At 38.0% G+C, this 18,492-nt stretch overlaps 1 protein-coding gene and 1 non-coding gene across 3 annotated transcripts; one reads left to right on the forward strand and one right to left on the reverse strand.

The window, feature by feature from the left end:
* Positions 1-13,402: 13,402 nt before the first annotated feature.
* LOC145038098 (U6 spliceosomal RNA) lies at positions 13,403-13,503 on the reverse strand. Its single transcript, XR_013679167.1, has one exon. It is a non-coding gene; the product is annotated as a U6 spliceosomal RNA (small nuclear RNA).
* Positions 13,504-14,357: 854 nt separating this feature from the next.
* Positions 14,358-17,292, forward strand: LOC145037058 (uncharacterized). Of its 2 annotated transcripts, none has more exons than XM_078985610.1 (6): positions 14,358-14,901; positions 15,314-15,549; positions 15,646-15,904; positions 16,189-16,368; positions 16,612-16,767; positions 16,882-17,292. In XM_078985610.1, exons 1-6 carry the CDS (start codon positions 14,872-14,874, stop codon positions 17,047-17,049), a joined length of 1,029 nt encoding a protein of 342 aa, XP_078841736.1. In that variant the 5' UTR covers positions 14,358-14,871; the 3' UTR covers positions 17,050-17,292. The 2 variants fall into 2 exon arrangements, with proteins under 2 accessions (XP_078841736.1, XP_078841734.1); XM_078985608.1 differs by having other exon boundaries at positions 14,364-14,901; positions 16,879-17,292.
* The last annotated feature ends 1,200 nt before the right edge of the window (positions 17,293-18,492 follow it).

Consider the following 18,492-nt stretch of genomic DNA (forward strand, 5'->3'; position numbering starts at 1 on the left):
GATTATCTGATGTGTTGGTACATTGGGGGAACTCACTAAGCGTTGACTTACGGTTTTGAGTTATGTTTCAGGTACTTCAGAGGATCGCGGGAATGTAAAGGCGTAACCGTATACATCCTCATGTTTTGGACTTATTATTTTAGGACACTCTGATATAGAACATGTTTTGAAAACTATGTTGTAAACAATTTGTGATTTTGGATTGGTTTTGAAAAGTTTAAAATTTTCATGATTTTATAGATGTTACAAGTTGGTATCAGAGCCTTTTGAGTGAACTGGAGGAACACTCGTGTGAATCCAGTCTCAAACTAAGGAAAGATTTAAATAAATGGTTTTCAAAGTAATTTTTTCAATTAACCAAGAGGATGTGATGTGTACGATCAAGCTAGAGCCAATAAGTAGACCCCAAATTACTATACTGTTATTTGATATTGTGATATGCTAGAATATCATGCTAGTGATATGCTAGGGATCTTCAGGAATTGCATGATAGAATTGTCTGATTACATGATGCATGATAGCCTAGGATCCTTCCTTATATGAAATTGACATCATTATTGTATTTGCTTAGTGTATGCATCATGGTTATCCATAACCAAGATTATATAGCTTGAGAATGTTTGGTTTGGCCTTATTTCCTGTTCTTGTTTGATAAAGGGCTTACGGTAGGATTAAATATTTGGTTGTCTATAGGGTCCAACGTTATGTATGATTAGCATACACGAGTCTTCCAAGGTTAGTGGAAATTTCATGGATGAGTTGTGTGGGGTTAGCCGACCAGTCTTATGATGTTTATCCTTCCTCTAGGGAGTGAGGGATGACTATATGAGTATGCTATTGTTAAGGTTGTTATGATGATCCTATGAGACAAATACGGGTAGGTGTGGAAGGTAGTATAGGGTCGTACTACTGAAAGCACAGGACCCATACGTGTATCAAGGAAGTCACAACCCATAGGGCTTTATTGGGAGTTGGTTCCCCAGTTATGATATGCGTGTTATCTTATATCTCCTTGGTTTATTTTCAATATGGTGACGACACGACATTTCGAGACAGGATCAGGAGCTGGTAGCCAGGGTGTGCCAACAGTGATAGAGGGTCGTATCAGGGGATTATCCATGAGGAGGTGGTTGCCATTGTCCGGGAGCATATACCAGAGCAATTTGGGTCTATCAAGATGATGGGGTTCTTTGATGACAGTTATGCTGATTTGTTTGAGGCTGCTACTACCGCAACCACCGCAACCGTTGTGGATGTAGGGATTGGTGTTGAACGGATTTCTCAGTATCGAGACTTCGACAATAGGAAGCCCTAGAATTTTGATGGAGTTCAGGACCCGATCATATCCATGGGTTGGTTATATGATGTTGATGGATGCTTTTTCACCTGGCTAGAAGGTCAGGTGCACTCTTAACCTTCTGAGGTCTGGAGCGAAGGATTGGTGGAGACCTGTTACGAGATCGTATTCTACTTAGCAGAGAGCTTTTATGTCTTTTGAGCAGTTCTTGGAGATGATATGTGCCGCCGGTGGAGTGTGAGAGGTTGAACCAGGAGTTTTTGGACTTGAGGCAGGGGACGGAGTCAGTGACGGAGATCACCAGGATGTTCACAGAGAAGGCGATGTTTTGTCCTGAGTTTGCTTCTGAGCAGGCTTAGATGACCATGTTACTTAAGCATGCTCAAGACGGATATCAAGCAGTTTGTTTCCACCCAACATTATGATACCTTGTTAGAGAAGTAGGAGGCCGCTAGACGACGTAAGATTGAGATAGAGCTTCAGACGAGAGAGAAGAGACCGGCCTCAGCACAGTCACAACCAACACCAAAGCGATTTAAGGCTGCTAATTCTAGATCTGGGAGTTAGAGGGATGCACTTGTGGGAAGTACGACAAGAGTCATGAGGGGGCATATTGATCAGGTGGTATATGCCACAAGTATAGAAAGGAGGGGAATTATGTGAGGGATTGTCATAATCCAGCCCCAACTCCGTGTTCCAGGATTTTCTATCATTTTGATCAAGTTGGCCATGTAAAGGTCAACTATCCCTTGCTCACCGCCAAGCCAATGCAGGCCCCGATACCAGCTACTTTGAGGATCACTGATGGGCGCCAGGGAAGGGTGGAGCCCCGAGGGCTCGAGGACGTGCTTTTCAGCTCCCTGTCGAGGAGGCCAGAGCAACACCATATTTTGTGACTGGTATGTTTCCTTTTGTTATTTTTTTGATTATATTTATGTTATGCTTATATTTATGCCCTGATAGGTACGTTCCTAATGAACTCTTTGCCTGCTCTCGTGTTGTTTAACTCGGGTGCAAGTCGGTCCTTTGTATCTCGATCGTTCAGTAGGGAGTTTGATATGCCTATGGGGGAGTTAGAGTGTCCGTTATGGGTTTCCATCTCCAACAAACACGAGGTTTCTACGTTTGCAGTATTTCAGGGATGTGTATGAGAGATCTTCGGGGTGCCTTACCCAATTGATTTGATTCTGATTCCCATGGGAGATGTTTGTGTGATAGTGGGTATGGACTGGTTGAGTCGTTTTTGTGCCATGATTGATTGTGAGGGCCAGCGGGTGGTAGTTCGAACCCCAAGTAGAGGAGAACTGGTTATCTATAGAGAGGGAACCATGATGGGTTCAGGGTTTTGTTCAACATCCATGGATCGTCATTATACTAAGCATGGGTGTGCGGGTTAGTTGGCTTATGTGGTGGATACACATATTGGGGATCAAATTTCGGTTTCAGAGGTCCCGATTATCATGGAGTTTTCAGCTGTGTTTCCGAAGGAGTTACCCGGTGTACCTTCCAAGAGGTAAGTTGATTTTAGGATTGACCGTGTGCCAGGTGCGGCCACGATTGCCAAGGCGCCGTACTGCTTGGCACCGCCTGAGATGCAAGAGTTGTCATCTCAGCTGCAGGAGCTGCTAGGCAAGTAGTTCATCAGATTAAGCAGTTCTCGTGGGGTGCACTGATATTGTTCATCAAGAAGGAGGATGGTTCGCACCAAATGTGCATTAATTATCGGGAGTTAAACAAGTTAACGGTGAAGAACCGTTATCCCCTCTCGTGAATTGATGACCTATTTTACCAGTTGTATGGTGCATCTTGGTTCTCCAAGATATATCTGAGGTCTGGGTATCATCATGTTAGAGTGATAGAGGAGGACGTGGAGAAGACCACATTCTGAACCCGTTATGGGCATTACAAGTTCGTGGTGATACCATTTGGTCTCACCAATACGCCTGCTGTGTTTATGGATTTGATGAATCGGGTATGCAGGTCGATGCTCGATCGATCTGTCATTGAATTTATTGATGATATCTTGGTGTATTCCAAGACCAGAGAGAAGCATGAAGAGCATCTTCGCGAGCTTCTGGGGGTTTTGAGGCGAGAATGACTTTATGCTAAGTTCTTGAAGTGCGATTTTTGGTTACGAGAGGTCCAGTTCCTGGGGCACCTCATTAACCAAGACGGGATTTTGGTCGATTCGGCCAAGATCGAGATAGTGATGCAGTGGGAGGTTCTAAAATCTCCTTCCATTATCTGGAGTTTCTTGGGTTTACCAGGGTACTATCGAAGATTCATTCAGGATTTCTCCAAGATTTCGGTACCCCTCACTCATCTGATGAGGAAGGGGTGGAATTCTGATGGGGTCCAGAGCAGCAGTCGGCAATTGAGACTCTTCGACTGAGATTATTTAAGGCCCTGATATTGACCTTCCCAGAGGGAGTTTAGGATTTTGTGGTATTTTATGATACATCCATCACTGGTTTGGGGGGCAGTCCTCATGCAAAGAGGATGAGTGATTGCTTATGCTTCGCGGTAGCTAAATCCACATGAGACACAATATCCCACACATGATCTGGAGTTGGGGGAGGTGGTATTCACCCTCAAGATTTGGAGGCACTATCTTTATGGGGTTCGTTGTACTGTCTACATGGATCACAAAAGTTTGAGGCATATTATGGATCAGCCAAACCTGAACATGAGGCAGTACATGTGGCTGGATGTAGTTAAGGATTATGCTTGTGAGATCTTTTACCATCCAGGTAAAGCGAACGTGGTAGCGGATGCTTTGAGCCGCAAGTCGGTGAGGTCTTCAGATAGGGTGACATATATGAGGAAATTGGTTGATTCTCCGCTTTTGGGTTTGATTAGGGAGGCTCAATACGAGGGAGTTCGGAAAGAGAACTAGAAGAAAGAGAGGATCAGAGGCGAGATTTACAGATTTGTCACGGATAGTCGAGGGTTATTGACCTGGTGTGGACGGGTCTGGGTTCCAATTTCTGGTGGGATCAGGCAAATTGTGCTGGAGGAGGCTCATAAGTCTCGTTTTCTATTCACATGTGAGCCACCAAGATGTATCAGGATTTGAGACTGAGCTATTGGTGGTCGTATATGAAGATAGAGATAGTTTGGTATGTTGAGAGATGTATGATATGTAGGATGGTCAAGGATGAGCATCAGAGATCGCATGGCAAGCTGTAGCCTCTGAAGGTCCCATGTGGAAATGGGATAAGATTTTGATGGATTTTATCATCAAGTTGCCGAAAATGGAAAATGATTTTGATGCTATCTGGGTCATCATGGATCGATTGACCAAGAGTGCTCACTTTTTGGCTATACGGGAGAGTTCTTCGGCCCAAAATTTGGCTGATGTATATGTTAGTGAGATCGTTGCTCCACATAGAGTTTCGGTATCCATGGTTTTAGGTCGTGATGTTCGGTTTACCTCCCGTTTTTAGCAAAAATTCCATAAGGAACTGGGCACGAGGCTACACTTCAACACTGCTTATCATCCTCAGAACGATGACCAGAGTGAGTGGATGATACAAACCCTTGAGGACATGTTGTGGGCCTATGTTATCGATTTTGGTGTGAGTTGGGATTCCTACCTACCTCTTGCAGAGTTCTCTTACAACAGCAGTTATCACTCCATCATTGGTGCTTCGTCTTTCGAGCTCTTGTGTGGGCAGAGATGTCGCATCCTGGTTCGTTAGGGTGAGGTTGGTCACAATTTTATGGGAAGAACCGAAGTAGTCCTTCAGACCATGGAGCTTATTCAGCAAATCAGTCAAAGACTGCAGACCACTCAGAGTCGGCTGAAGAGCTATGCCGACCGATCCCGATCCGAGTTAGAATTTCAGGTCGGTGATATAGTATTACTGAAGGTATAACCTTGGAAAGGTGTGATACGCTTAAGGAAGAGATGAAATTTAGGTACCTCGATATAGTGGTCCTTTTCGGGTGATTTTCAGGGTTGGCAAGGTTGCTTACCTATTGGAGCTACCTGAGGAGCTCAACCAGATTTACAGCACTTTCCACATTTCACAACTGTGAAAGTGCATATTAAATGAGGATGCAATGGTTTCCTTGATGCTTATATACAACGAGAATGAGGATGAAATGTGTAACATCCATAAAATCATGAAAAAATTAAACTTTATGACTTTACAAGTCCAAAAAGTGCTTGGCACAAGGTCTTAATCCATTAAGACCTTCTGCAAGATGCATGGAGAAAAACTAATAAATGGGACCTCATTTTTATGGCTTAGGACCCCTCCTAGGGTCTGAAAGGACAACCCAAATCGACAAGAACAAACCCTGCACAAGATGAGACTTTTGGGACCAAAAAGTAACATAAAAACACCTAAGAATGAGATCTAACAAATAAGTCATCAAGGTATGAACTTTATACCTTCTAATGATGGATAAGGATGCAAAACTCCCACATCCAAGCTTGGTTCAAGCTTCACCACCACCTTCTTCTTCCTTTGGAGCACACAAAAACTCATACTAAACCATCTAAGATATCAAAAGTTGTAACATCTGGACTTTCAGGTATATTATTATGTGTTTTATTTTTGAGATTTGTGGAGTGACTTGGCGAGTTGTGAGTCTAGCTCGTCGAGTAGATTCGAGTTGTCTGTGTGACATTAATGAATGGACTCAATGAGTTAGAGAGTCAACTCTCCGAGTAGGTGTTGGCTAGAGAAACCCTAATTTTTTGGGGTTGGGTCCTATTTAAAGGACCTTAAGCTAACTCATCAGCCTACTTCTAGAAAGAAACCCTAATCACTTAGAGGGAGCTAAAAGAGAGAAGAGACATAATTTTGGGCATGTTGTGACCTTTTGGAAGAAGAAATGGAGAGCATTAAATCTTGGATCAAGAGGAGGCTTTTGGATCTAGAGATTCTTCAGAGTTATGCTTCACTTGGAGGTAAAAAGATGCTAGCTTGATCATTTCCTTATGAGATCTTGTTTTAGGGAATTTTTAGGACTTTCTTCCATTTACCTTGTGTCTTGGAGTGATCTGTGCATGGATTGAGGTTGGAACCTCAGATCTGGACTATAAGTTGCCTTGTGAGTCCATAGACTCGAGCTTTATTAAGCTGGAGGCAAGCTCTTGTGCATCTAGTCCTTGTTGGTGCATGTTTTGGCATTATGAGCCTTATATGCCATGTATGAACATAAAGCTTGTAGCTTTACGTGCTATTCTAGCCTTGGGATGATAGATATGGAGTGTGGGGTTGTGGATTTGCTTAGAATCATCTGAATGTGGATTGAGTTTGAATGGACTCATCAAGTCAATGGCTTGACTCGACGAGTTGGTGAGGGTTTGTCTCGATGAGCTTGATTGTGCGATAACTCGGCGAGTTGGGGGTCAACTCGACGAGTTGAGCTGGACTTTCTTGAGACTTCTGAGGAAACGAGGGGAATCGATGAGTTACAAGAGTGCACTCGACAAGTCGGGTCACACATGGACTGTTGACTCGAGTTTGACTTTTGTTGACTTTAGGGTTTGGTCAACATGAGTATTGGAGACCTTGGAGGGGTAAAATGGTCTTTTACCTAATTCAAGAATTAGATAGAAAAGAATAACATTTGGTTACCTAGAGTCGGGAATCGAGTATATATTGAGATAATTACCCTATGTTTTAGGCGGTGGCTAGTTTGAGATTCGAGTGCGAGGATGATTGCTTGCCATCGAGGTGAGTCTTCTAACTATACATACCATGAGTGGTATCCTTGTGTGATTAAGATGTATTATGTGTTTATATTGAGTACTGTTATATCCTGCATTATGTCTATGTGATTTATGTTGTGTATTATTCTATGCTTACTGAGTTAGGACCGGAGGGTCCACCCGAGTTATGGGACTGGAGGGTCCTACTGAGACACATTGACCGGAGGGTCTTACGGTGTTATAGCCTCGAGTGGCTAATGAGCTGCGTGTGGTATTTTGGGGAACTCACTAAGCTTCGTGCTTATCGTGTTATGTGTTTCAGGTTTTTTTTCAGGATCACGGGAATGCACCGACTTGATTGTACACACCAGGAAAGAGTTATGTTTTGAAGATCCTGGATTTTAATCAAACAATTATGGAGTTGCGGACTTGTAAATTTAATAAATGAGATTTTGTGAAATTTGTTATGAGAATTATGCGATTTTAAACGAAAAATTTATTTGAAAATTTACGGTGTTACAAAAGTGGTTAGGGTTTGCAAGATAACACGAATATGCTTGGAGGCTGGAAATGAGAAGAGAATGAGGCTTAATGTTGCTTAAATACCACCCAAACCCTAAAAATTAGGTTTTCCTTCTTTAGCTAGTACGCACACGCAACGTGCACACCTGTATGCTTGGCGTACTTCTCCTACCAGAATTACGAAAATACCACTTAGGCTTCAAGGCGCTTTCTCTTGGGACTTAGGGGCCAAAATGTCATAAATAAAATTATACGGATGAATTTAGAAGCACCTTAACATCGGGATGTTACAATTCTCCCCCAGTTGAACCATACTTCGTCCTTGTAGTCTGATGCAGTGAACAACTCTGGATAATGCTCCGAAGTGTAGAGAGGTGGGGGTGCTCCACTGATTTCCGACTGTTGTGGTCCATGAAGTGGTGATCGCCGACGATGGAGGCATGTGTTGGGATCAAGTACTTATGGAAAAGGAAGAAGAGTATGAGAAGGAGAGGGAGTGGAGTTAGGAAAGGGTGGTGGGACCCAATAATTTTTAGTTATAAATAAGTATATAAGTTAATAAAAGTATGAGAAAAAAATATAGCAAGGGTAAAATTGTCTTTTCAAATCTATCAGGGATCAAAACCGAAACAAAAACGAACTAAAGGGATGATGCGAGTGCAAAAAAAAGATAAGGACCAAACACGAAATTTTTAGAAACCATAGTGTAACAGACGTTGCCATATATTTCCATTTTCGACCTATAAAATGTTAAATGTTTGCAAAGTAAGCCCTTAAACAGGGTGTACATAGATTGTACAGAGGGCATAAGCCAATATTTGGATCGCAACTTGGGTTGAGTATGCTGAGCGTACACGTTGAGTACGTTGGGCGTACTCGAGCTATTCCTAAACCTTAAATTTTTAGGGCTGTGTCCCCTATTTAAGTATCTTATTTCCCCTTGGACCTTCTTATGACCAACCTCCATCCCTCTTAGCCCTAATATCGAAACCCTAGCTCTTGAGTGTGAGTATTGAAGCCTTTGAGTGATTTTTGAGTGTTCTTGGTGGTGAAGGAAGGTATTTGAAGAAGTAGTGGTGCAATCAAGCTCTTGGATCCAAAATCTACACCTTTTTGTTCATCTCCAGAAGGTATAAAGTTTATACCTTGAGGCTTGCTTTGCTAGATCTTGTCTAAGCATAAGTGTATGTTCATTTTGTCCCAAAACCTTTGGCTTTGTGAGTATGGAATACTCTAGACCATTTGAGCTGTCCTTTCAGACATTTTTGAGTGCATGGTGTCATAAAAAATGCAAACTTGGTCCTTTCCTTTCATCCATGCATGAGTTATGGAGTTTTTGGTGATGTTAGAAGTTAGAGTTTTGGGATTTAGCTCTCTTTAGCCATGAAAAGGCATAAAGTTTGAGACTTTATGGATTAGAATGTCTTTTAGGGTTATATATGAGGTTGGGTTATGTCACACTGCCGACCGAGGCAGCGGAACCTGTCAGGTTGTGCGACTAAGTTCATGAATCATATGTAAACTGAATAAATAGCACAAGTACAACAGTAAACAAAATAAAATTTGTATTCCATCTTTGAGTTTGAATACACTGTTCTTATAAATAATAATAATACTATCACACCCCCAAACTAAGGATGGCGGAAACGTCCGGGGGTGGAGGACTTCATGTAGAGTATCACAACAACGAGTATGATAGTGCTCAAAGTAAATACAACCATCATAAATATAATTGAAGAGTTACACCAAAGTATATATTTACATGATTGAAATCAATTACATTATGATACAAAATGAACTATTAGATGAATTATCGTCCCATCCTTAAAACGTTGTTGATTTCCTGTTTCACTGACTTCCTGAGAATACAAGTAGTTTTGAAAAAGTGTCAACACAAAGGTTGGTGAGTCCATAAGCTTTTGACAGTAAGAGTTTGAAAATAGATCTTTGTAGAGAGATGTATGCTACCAAGAAAAATCCAATATTTTCCTTATAAAAGTTATGTGGTCCTAATACCATGACCGAAAACGAACAAGTATTTGTCATACTTAAAGATATAAGAGTAGTTTCAAATGATGTGTAGTCATAAATACCTAAACCGAGAGTGTACAGTAATATATGAATTTATTGATATAAAAGTGATTTTAAATCGACATAAAACCCCTTTTGTTTTATAAAAATCCCGTAAACTTTATTTATTGTTAGCTCCCTATGTGAGTCGCTATAACCATACTATGACTAGAGGTAACCTGCACAACGTCTTTTAGACGCCCTGATCCTATGACTCTTGGCACCCGTGGACCTACCGGTCCAGCTGTAGCTAGCAGCGAGGTGTGGGATGTCAACCCCAATATATATCTATACACAATTATCACGCTCTCCCTACAAGAGATTTTGGTTATAACTTACAGGAATTTAGGGATCCCGTACTCGGACGTACGGGGAGAGATAGCAAGTTTACGTGTAGTGTGCATAAGTGTAGAACCTTTTTGTATGAATGTACCCTTTTTGTACGAGTGTGTTGTGTGATGAATCATAAACTATACCTATTATAGTTTATCCAACACGTTTGTAATGTATAAAAACTCTTTTATGAAAATGCATTAATGTTATAATCCATAAACCATGCTTATTATAGCTTAATATTCGTGTTCTAAATGAATGAATAATCTTATCATGAATGACTAAATTTCAGTTTATGATGATAAACTAACAAGGAAACACATTCAATATTTAGAACTAATTATTATACACTTTGCTCAACATAATACAAAGTGTTATGAAATTTATATGCTGTTAACTAACTTTAACCTTTCTGCACTGTTTTGGAAAAATCATAGAAAAATCATACGGAGTCGAAAACTAGATCCGTAAATTCTGAGAGTTCCTAAATTGTGTCTAGTTTACTCATAATTTTTATCATGATTTTTGGAAGCCTTTAATGTGTATTAAAATGATCATATTCACAGACCGGTCCGGATTTGTGTTTGAAAAGACAGGCTGTTTTGTAAAAATCACCATAAATTGTAGAAAAATCGTGTGGATATTTGCAAGTTGTCATTTTAAAGCTAAGAAGTGGAACTACTTTCACCTAAAACAGTTTTGAAAAATAAAATGTTTAAGTTGTCCAAAACAGTCCGTGAATGGAGTTGAACATTTCTGATGAAGGCTATTAGAAAAAGTTTAGTTATGTTCTTGGTGTTTTAACTTGTATTCCCCCCTTAAAAACTTGAGAAAACATTAAAATGTAGGGGTATGAACTCACCTTATGTGATTTCAGCAGATAAGTGTTGAAGAAGAGAAGTGTTCAACCCAAGAACACTTGAAGAATCACTTGAAGATTCGAAGCTCTGACACAAATATGATGGAGTTTGTGTAAGATATCCATGATTTGAGTAGAAAGAAGTGAGATATTCATAAGGAGAATGAGTTATGCTTACCAAATGTGGAGGAAAACCCAAGATCAGCCATTGAATCTCGAATTTCTAGAGAGAGGAAGTGAGAGAGGAAAGAGTTTGATCTTCTTGGTGAAATGAGAGAAAATGGGAGAAATGAGGAGAGAGGATGAATGTCCAGCTCTAAAAAATGTGGGAAAGGGTGATAATTGAGTGGAAAGGACATTGATGTGACCTATGTAAGGTGGGGAGGTGTGGCTGGTCATGGAGTGGGTGTGGGAGTGGTAGCTTGTGTCATAAGGTAAAGCAAAGTCAACACTCCACCTCTTTGTACTTTACCCACTAGCTTTTATTATTTAAATAAAGATTTTCATGAAAATATGATTAAATTGTGAATATTTAGGGCTCATTATGTTAAAATATGATTTTGGGTGAAAATCCCGCGTTAAAATAATTAAAAACGGGCTTAAAACGCAAAACTAGTCGAAAACCGGGAGAAAAAGCACTTCCAGCGAGACCTCTCGGTCCTAGGCCGAGATTCGGTCCTTGCTGGTGCCGAGCCGGAAGTGAAATGGGCGAATCAGAAGAAGCGAAGGCGAAAGGCTCGGTCCGAAGTCATGGAAGCGAAATAGATCGAAGGTGGTCAGACCCGAAATGGACCGAAATGAACAGTACCTTCGGGTTCGGGTGGTGCGCGAGGTTCGGTCCTGAGAGGACCTTTCGGGTTCGGTTCTTCCTGGGCGAGGTTCGGCCCTGAGAGGACCTTCGAGTTCGGTTCTTCCTAGGCGAGGTTCGGATCTGAGAAGGCTCTCGGGTTCGGCTCTCCTAGTTTCGGTCCTTAGCAAGTTCGGTCCCTATAAGGACCTTCGGTTCTAAGAGGCTTCAGCCCTAATAAGAGGGTTTCGGGTCCTTAAGCCTATTTTACTCGTTTTTACCCCGTTTTAAGCCGTTTTTGACCCTGTTAAGGGTCGAGATGGCCCGAAAGACTGTAAAAAGTTTAAGGAACTTTTGAGAGAGATTGGGAGAGATTTGGGAGAGATTTCACATTCTTGGAGAGATTTCTCATACAAGGAGAGATTTCACATTCTTGGAGAGATTTCTCATACAAAGAAAGTTTTCGGAGAGATTTCACATACTTAGAGAGATTTGGGAGAGATTTTACATTCTTGGAGAGATTTTACATTCTTTGAGAGATTTTAAATAAAGAGAGATAGAGTGAAAACGATTGAGAGAGGTTTCGTGTGTGGCATTTGCGAGTGTCCGGCTTCGCTACACAAGGTCCGTAAACCCTGTTAAGCCTTGTTTAAGATCTTACACACTCCCGATGAGTATGCAACATTGTTTTATCGGTTTGGCTCACCACGTACCACAGTTTTAGGTTAAGGAGATCTAGACGTTCGCACTTTTTGATTTATGATCTCTCATTAGAATAGAGAGTTGTGTAGAAATTACATAATATAAATTCTAGTACACAAGGGTTAGTTGAGTTGACCGGTTTGACTTGTTGACTTTAGGTGACTTTGACTTGACCGAAAATTGACGGTTGTCACAAATACTAATAATAATAATACATGAATATCCTTAACAGGTAAGCAGGCATAACAAAAGCTAGTAAACTATATTGCTTGAAATCCATGTTTATTTTTCCTCTGAATGCTTGAGTTACCGATTTCCTGAGAATACATGAAGTTTTGAGGGTCAACATAAAGTTGGTGAGAGCAAATTTTCTGCTAACTGCAATGATACTTTTAAAAAGTCTAGAAAGTATTTCCTTTGTAAGTATAGCCATACTTAAACCAATGGTTGTAAAGAGACTTTGTATAAATTATGAAAAAAACCAAATTTATCTTTGTATAAGTAAATCCATACTTACAATAGTTTTGAAAACAACCAAGCCCATGGCTTTGTAGTAAAATAGAGAAATTCTAGTTAATGTTCATAGTGAATCCTATAACCGAACCATGTGATTGTATGTACCTCTCTATGTTGCTTCATTATACGTTGTAGTAACGATAGTAAACACTTATCACCCGCCACGATTGATTGGTCAAAGTTGTAACTAGCAACCACAGGTGGGGATGTCAACCCCGTATAGATCTATACATATGTATCTCGCTTAAAAGATTAACGGTTATAGTAGTGTGAGTATACTAAATGTTTAATCTCAGCTAATGAATATAGTCTCACTAAAAAACCCTTTAACTAAGGTAGGAAAAACTCCCAGCCCTAACTTATAAGTGGATAAGTTATTAGACATAATGAATTTATATATAGTTTGTAAAAGCCAAATATAATTGGTATGCAAGTATAGTATAAAACACTAGCTTTTATAACTAAGTATGTTTTTTGCATAAACTTTACACATATAAGTATAGTTAAAGACTTAAATCTTTACTCTTTAGTATAAGCCACAAGGTTTATGATATGCATTTTACCCACATAGACAAGTTTAGTAATTTGTTAAAAACTATTACAAATTAATAATGAAAATTTGTTGTTCACAATTATTATTAAATACATATATTTTTAGACCATTTCTTGATTTGTACATGTCATCTTTACGCAAGACCATGCTAAATTTCTCAGTATCATTCCAATTTATCGGATGTCCTCGAAGGGACTAAAATACATATATACTGTGAACATTTTAATTTCAATTGATTGCCTTTGATAGTAGTTTGAAAATAATGTCTGTGATTTTTTAATACCCCTTTATGATATATTGAAATTAACGTCACAAAATGCACTCAATTTAGATCCCTAAAAAAGTAGGGTGGGCTTTGTTAAAAACGACTTTAAGATATAAGTATATTCACTTTTCAATTATTTGTGAATGGCTGTACAAAAAATCTTTAGCATGTTTATATGAAAAGTTGGTTTACAAAATAACACAAAAGAGAACATTAAAATTTCTACTCGATCACAAGATTATTATTGAATCATGGATGCAAATTATCCAAAGAAAAACCAACTACAAAACAACAATTGTACCAAGTTATAACCTAACTAAAAAAGTTAAATAAATAAATTTATATTTTACTCGGTTAAGATTAAATGCAATTTGCAAATATATTACGTGAATATATGATTAATTATCGTCCATTAGTTTGATTAAGGGTATAATTAAGTCGATCATTATCCAAATAACATTTTATAATTTAAAAAACTTAACAACTATTATCAACTTTGAATTTCATAATATTAGGCTAAGATCAACGAACGACATATGTCATCATTCATATAATAATTAAAATTTGATAAATAAACAAATTATATAAATTTGTTGATGTATATCTTTCACAATACAAACATATTTTAGAAGAGTTGATTTATAAACAAAATAGATAAAAATTAAAACTATCAATTTTGGAAGTATATAAAAGTATTTAATTTAATTTGTTCATAAAATAAAAAAAGGTGATTTTCAATTTTTCATACAAAATAGAAAGGGATTGTCTGAAAGTTGGAAAATGTTGTTGTTAACATCATATTGTTCTTGTCGCATTAAATTATAATTATAATTATAATTTTTGGTTTGGGCATCATGAATTTTTGGTGCGTGAAATCTGCAACAAAAGTCAAAATCCCTTCACTCATTCAAACATCTACACGCGCAATTGCAGTGGGTGGGTGTGGATTTGCAGATTAATTCCATTTCTTCATCACCTTTCTTTCATATTATCGACATTAATTACGTCGAAGCTTTTACACAATCTCTTTCGTAGATCAGAGAACAGATTAATTAACTCGATTCTATTCTATTTCCTTATATAATAATCTGGAAAGAGTCCGACTAAAAGCCAGATACCCAGCTGTTTTTTTGCCTTTTTGATCTTTACTAGAAGGAGCTTTGTTTGTTTCGTCTAGGGTTCGTCTTTTTCTCTCTCTAAACGTATGCATATTTTGAGAAATCAACATTACGACGAAAGAGAACAAGTGAAGAATTGTATCACAAGATCTCGATTTTTTTACTTATCGAGATCGTTTTAATGGCGGAACTTCTCTTCTCCTTCAATAAGGTACTGTTTCGTTTTTGGGTTTCTCTTCTTCTTCTTCTTCTTCTTCTTCCCTCTTTTCTTCTCATTGTGATGATTTTCATGATATTCTTCGCATTTGCTGATTTGGGTAGAGATTTATGTCGAAAGTCGAAACCTAAACAGCAAATCACCTTCAAATTTGCATATGATTTGATAATATTTTCCTTTCAGGTTCTTTAGTAACTGTTTTTACTAAAAAAAATCTAGCAATTTATCCACGAATCTGTCTTTCAGTTTCTTCATAACTGTTCTTTTAAGCTCACAAACTCTTAATTAAGAAGTAAATCTAGCTTCATTTACAGTTTTACTCCAACCCTCTTCCCAAATCCACTACAAGGTACAACTTTCGATGCACAATATACAAGTGTTTAATCTGATTACTATATTACTACAGGATACTCTTACAATCAAACCTCCAAAAAAGGCTTCATTGGTGTTGAGATTAATGCTATCGGCATTCGCAATGGTGTGTGGTATTTATATATGTTCCATTTGTTTAAAACAAATGAACCTTCAAAACAAGAACAGGTTTTTATTCTTCGATGACTTCGAGAGGCCATGTTCTGATACAATCATTGATCGTTCCCAAATCCCTTTCTTACATTACCCAAAACCCAAAACTTTCAACAGGTAAATCTTTCAAAAAAAGAAATATATATATATATATATATATATTTTTTTATAAAGATTCGTTGGATTTTGGGATAAAATATGGTGAAATTTCAGGTCAGAATGTTCGGGAAACCCTGTGAGATTGTTTGCGATTGTGTCTATGCAAAGATCGGGAAGTGGGTGGTTTGAGACTTTATTGAATAGTCATGTAAATGTGAGTTCAAATGGAGAGATTTTTGGTCCAAAAAGTAGAAGGAATAATGTTTCATCGATTATTCAAACACTTGATACAGTTTATAATCTTGATTGGTTTACTAGTTCTTCAAAGAATGAATGTTCTGCTGCAATTGGCTTCAAATGGATGCTTAATCAGGTATAAATCTACAATCTTTTTAATCGTTTTTCCATTCTTACCCTTGTAAGTTAGGGAATCTTTAAGTTACATACATACTAGGATTATGTGTACTTAGGGACAAGTCTTGAGAAGCTTTCTAGGGATATTTTTTTTATTGATGAGGGCATTTATGTCTTTTTGCAACATACTTTCATTGATCTTTTAATTCATGAAAGTAGGATGCTATAATACATAGATAAATGAAAGTATGTGGCTATTTGTGATTAAAAATCATGATATATATTTGTTTTATGACAATATAGGGATTGATGCAATATCCTAAAGAAATAGCGGAGTACTTCAGTGATAGGGGCGTAAATGTCATTTTCCTCTTACGAAGAAATATGTTGCGTAGATTGGTCTCGATGCTTGCAAATGCATTCGATAAAGATGCCAAGCTTCTAAATGGGGTCCACGTGTCTCATGTACACTCGCCTGAAGAGGTTTTTGACCATTTTCTCCCTCCCAATTATCAAGAATATATATATATATATACATCAATTTTTAGCAACAATCACTCAAATCTTGCATTAAATTGTTTTCACCTCTATGAAATTATTTATACTTGAATAATTCACATAACACAATCAGAAAATAGGAAATCGGAAAATCCTATTGATGTCAGGGGTAGTTTGGTAATTTGAACATTTGACTTAAAAATCAGTTTTCTTGTTATTATTTTTCAGGCTTCTCTACTTTCTAAGTACAAGCCCAATATAAACATAACATCTTTAAAATCGGATTTAAGAGGAATGGAATCAACATCGATGAAAGCACTCAATTACTTCAATACAACAAGACACATGATCATCTACTATGAAGATCTCATTAGAGACCCTTCTGTAAGTCAAGTCTCTTTTATTATGTACAACTATCATTGCACAAAGTACAACTCAACTTTGAAAAACAAAACTTGTGACCATTTCTTGTTTGTTGACAACTAACAATTGCAGCAGAAAATGATGCAAGTGGAAGACTTTCTGAAGCTGCCACGAATGAATTTGACTAGTCAACAAGTGAAGATACACAAAGGGGCGTTATCGGAACATATTGAAAATTGGGATGAAGTCAACAAGACTTTAAGTGGAACGGCGTATGAGAAATTTCTTCAAGCTGACTATTGATGAAACCCTTGTGTAAATAATCTAATTCAAATCAATAGAAAATGTTGAATATGGTGTTTTTTGGTTTTTTTTAGATATGTGTTAGGTTATACATGTTGTTTGTGGTTGTAGGAAATGATTTGAGAAAGTGTAATTAGGGTTAGAGTTTTTCGGTTAGTATCTTGCTAGCTGTTGTGACAATGTTGTTGGTGATATACGATATATACATGTGTCAAAGTCTATTTGACAATGCATATTTTGGTTTTTGTTGTTGTCTTGGAATAATCTTTCCAACTTCACACAATAAAATCTTACTATTTTGTTGTCGTATTGTATGTCAGGTTTTGAGTTCGAGTCTTATATTTATTTGTTATCTATTGTACAAAATTATTTACAAGTCATATAATTCCTTTTTGAAGGATAGGTCATTCTAAGATTGAAACCTATGAGATTTGAACCTCCATTATGGATTGTTTATGCTAAGTGATTGTCACTAGACCACCTTTGGTAATTACAAGTCATATAAATGTTTTCTCTATTAGTTTGTTATATATTGACATAATGTTAATGAGATCAAGGTAGTGCTCCCCATAAGGAACATAGGGAGACCAATAGCTCCAAGTTGATGATGAGTGAAATAAAAGATCTCAATATGCTTTGCTTCCTTCTACGCAACATACATAACACCTTTGTTGTTGCAATGTAAGGGAGTGGGCTAAGAATGATCTATACATATATCAACAAGTAACAACACAACCAAACAATCTTACAAATAGTCACAACAATAACTTGATACTCAATCTTGTGGATGATCGGAGATAAAATATATTGTTTCTTACTCTTCAATTAAATAAGCGAATCTCCAAGAAAAATACAAAAATCAACAACAGACTTGTGACTATTGGGATTTAGGATGACCATCCTAATCAACATCATTGTATGCACGAAACTCTAAAGTGGTTGTTGAGGGGAACAAAAGACTCTGAAATTGAGTGTAAAAATGTAACATCAGTTCTAGGTATATGTATACTTCTTTTGTGTTTATGGAATTTAAGACTGGTGTGAAGGTACAATGACGTGGCGTCACCCGATGATAAACGAGCCTTTCATTTATGCACCACGACATTGCATGATCTTAGCCATGATGTGGTGGCGACCAGTATGTAAAGCATTAATTTTTCGGGTTTTAAGCCCTATTTAAGGGATGTGATGGTTAGAGTTTGTTCACCCTCAGCCTTCATCACATCCTCTCGACCTAAAGTAAACCCTAGCCCCCATTATTGATATTTTGTAGCTTTTGTGGTGTTTTGTGGTGATTTGGTGACCTTGAAGAAGAAGAAGAATGTGATCTTGGTGCATAGATCCAACAGACAAATCTCATCATCATCTTCTTACATATATTCTGAACTCTTGTAAGTCCACAAGTCTCTAGCTTTTGTGTGCAATCATCTTAGATCTAGGCTC

Source organism: Lactuca saligna, chromosome 3, assembly GCF_052625555.1.
Source record: "Lactuca saligna cultivar CGN05327 chromosome 3, ASM5262555v1, whole genome shotgun sequence".
Lineage (NCBI taxonomy): Eukaryota > Viridiplantae > Streptophyta > Magnoliopsida > Asterales > Asteraceae > Lactuca > Lactuca saligna.

What these genes read in the sequence shown, in the direction of transcription:
- LOC145037058 (XM_078985608.1), top strand. Translation starts at nt 14,872, where the DNA reads ATGGCGGAACTTCTCTTCTCCTTCAATAAG. An exon ending in TTCTCTTCTCCTTCAATAAG is followed by an intron (nt 14,902 to 15,313) that starts GTACTGTTTCGT and finishes ATATTACTACAG; the next exon opens with GATACTCTTACAATCAAACC. An exon ending in ATGTACACTCGCCTGAAGAG is followed by an intron (nt 16,369 to 16,611) that starts GTTTTTGACCAT and finishes ATTATTTTTCAG; the next exon opens with GCTTCTCTACTTTCTAAGTA.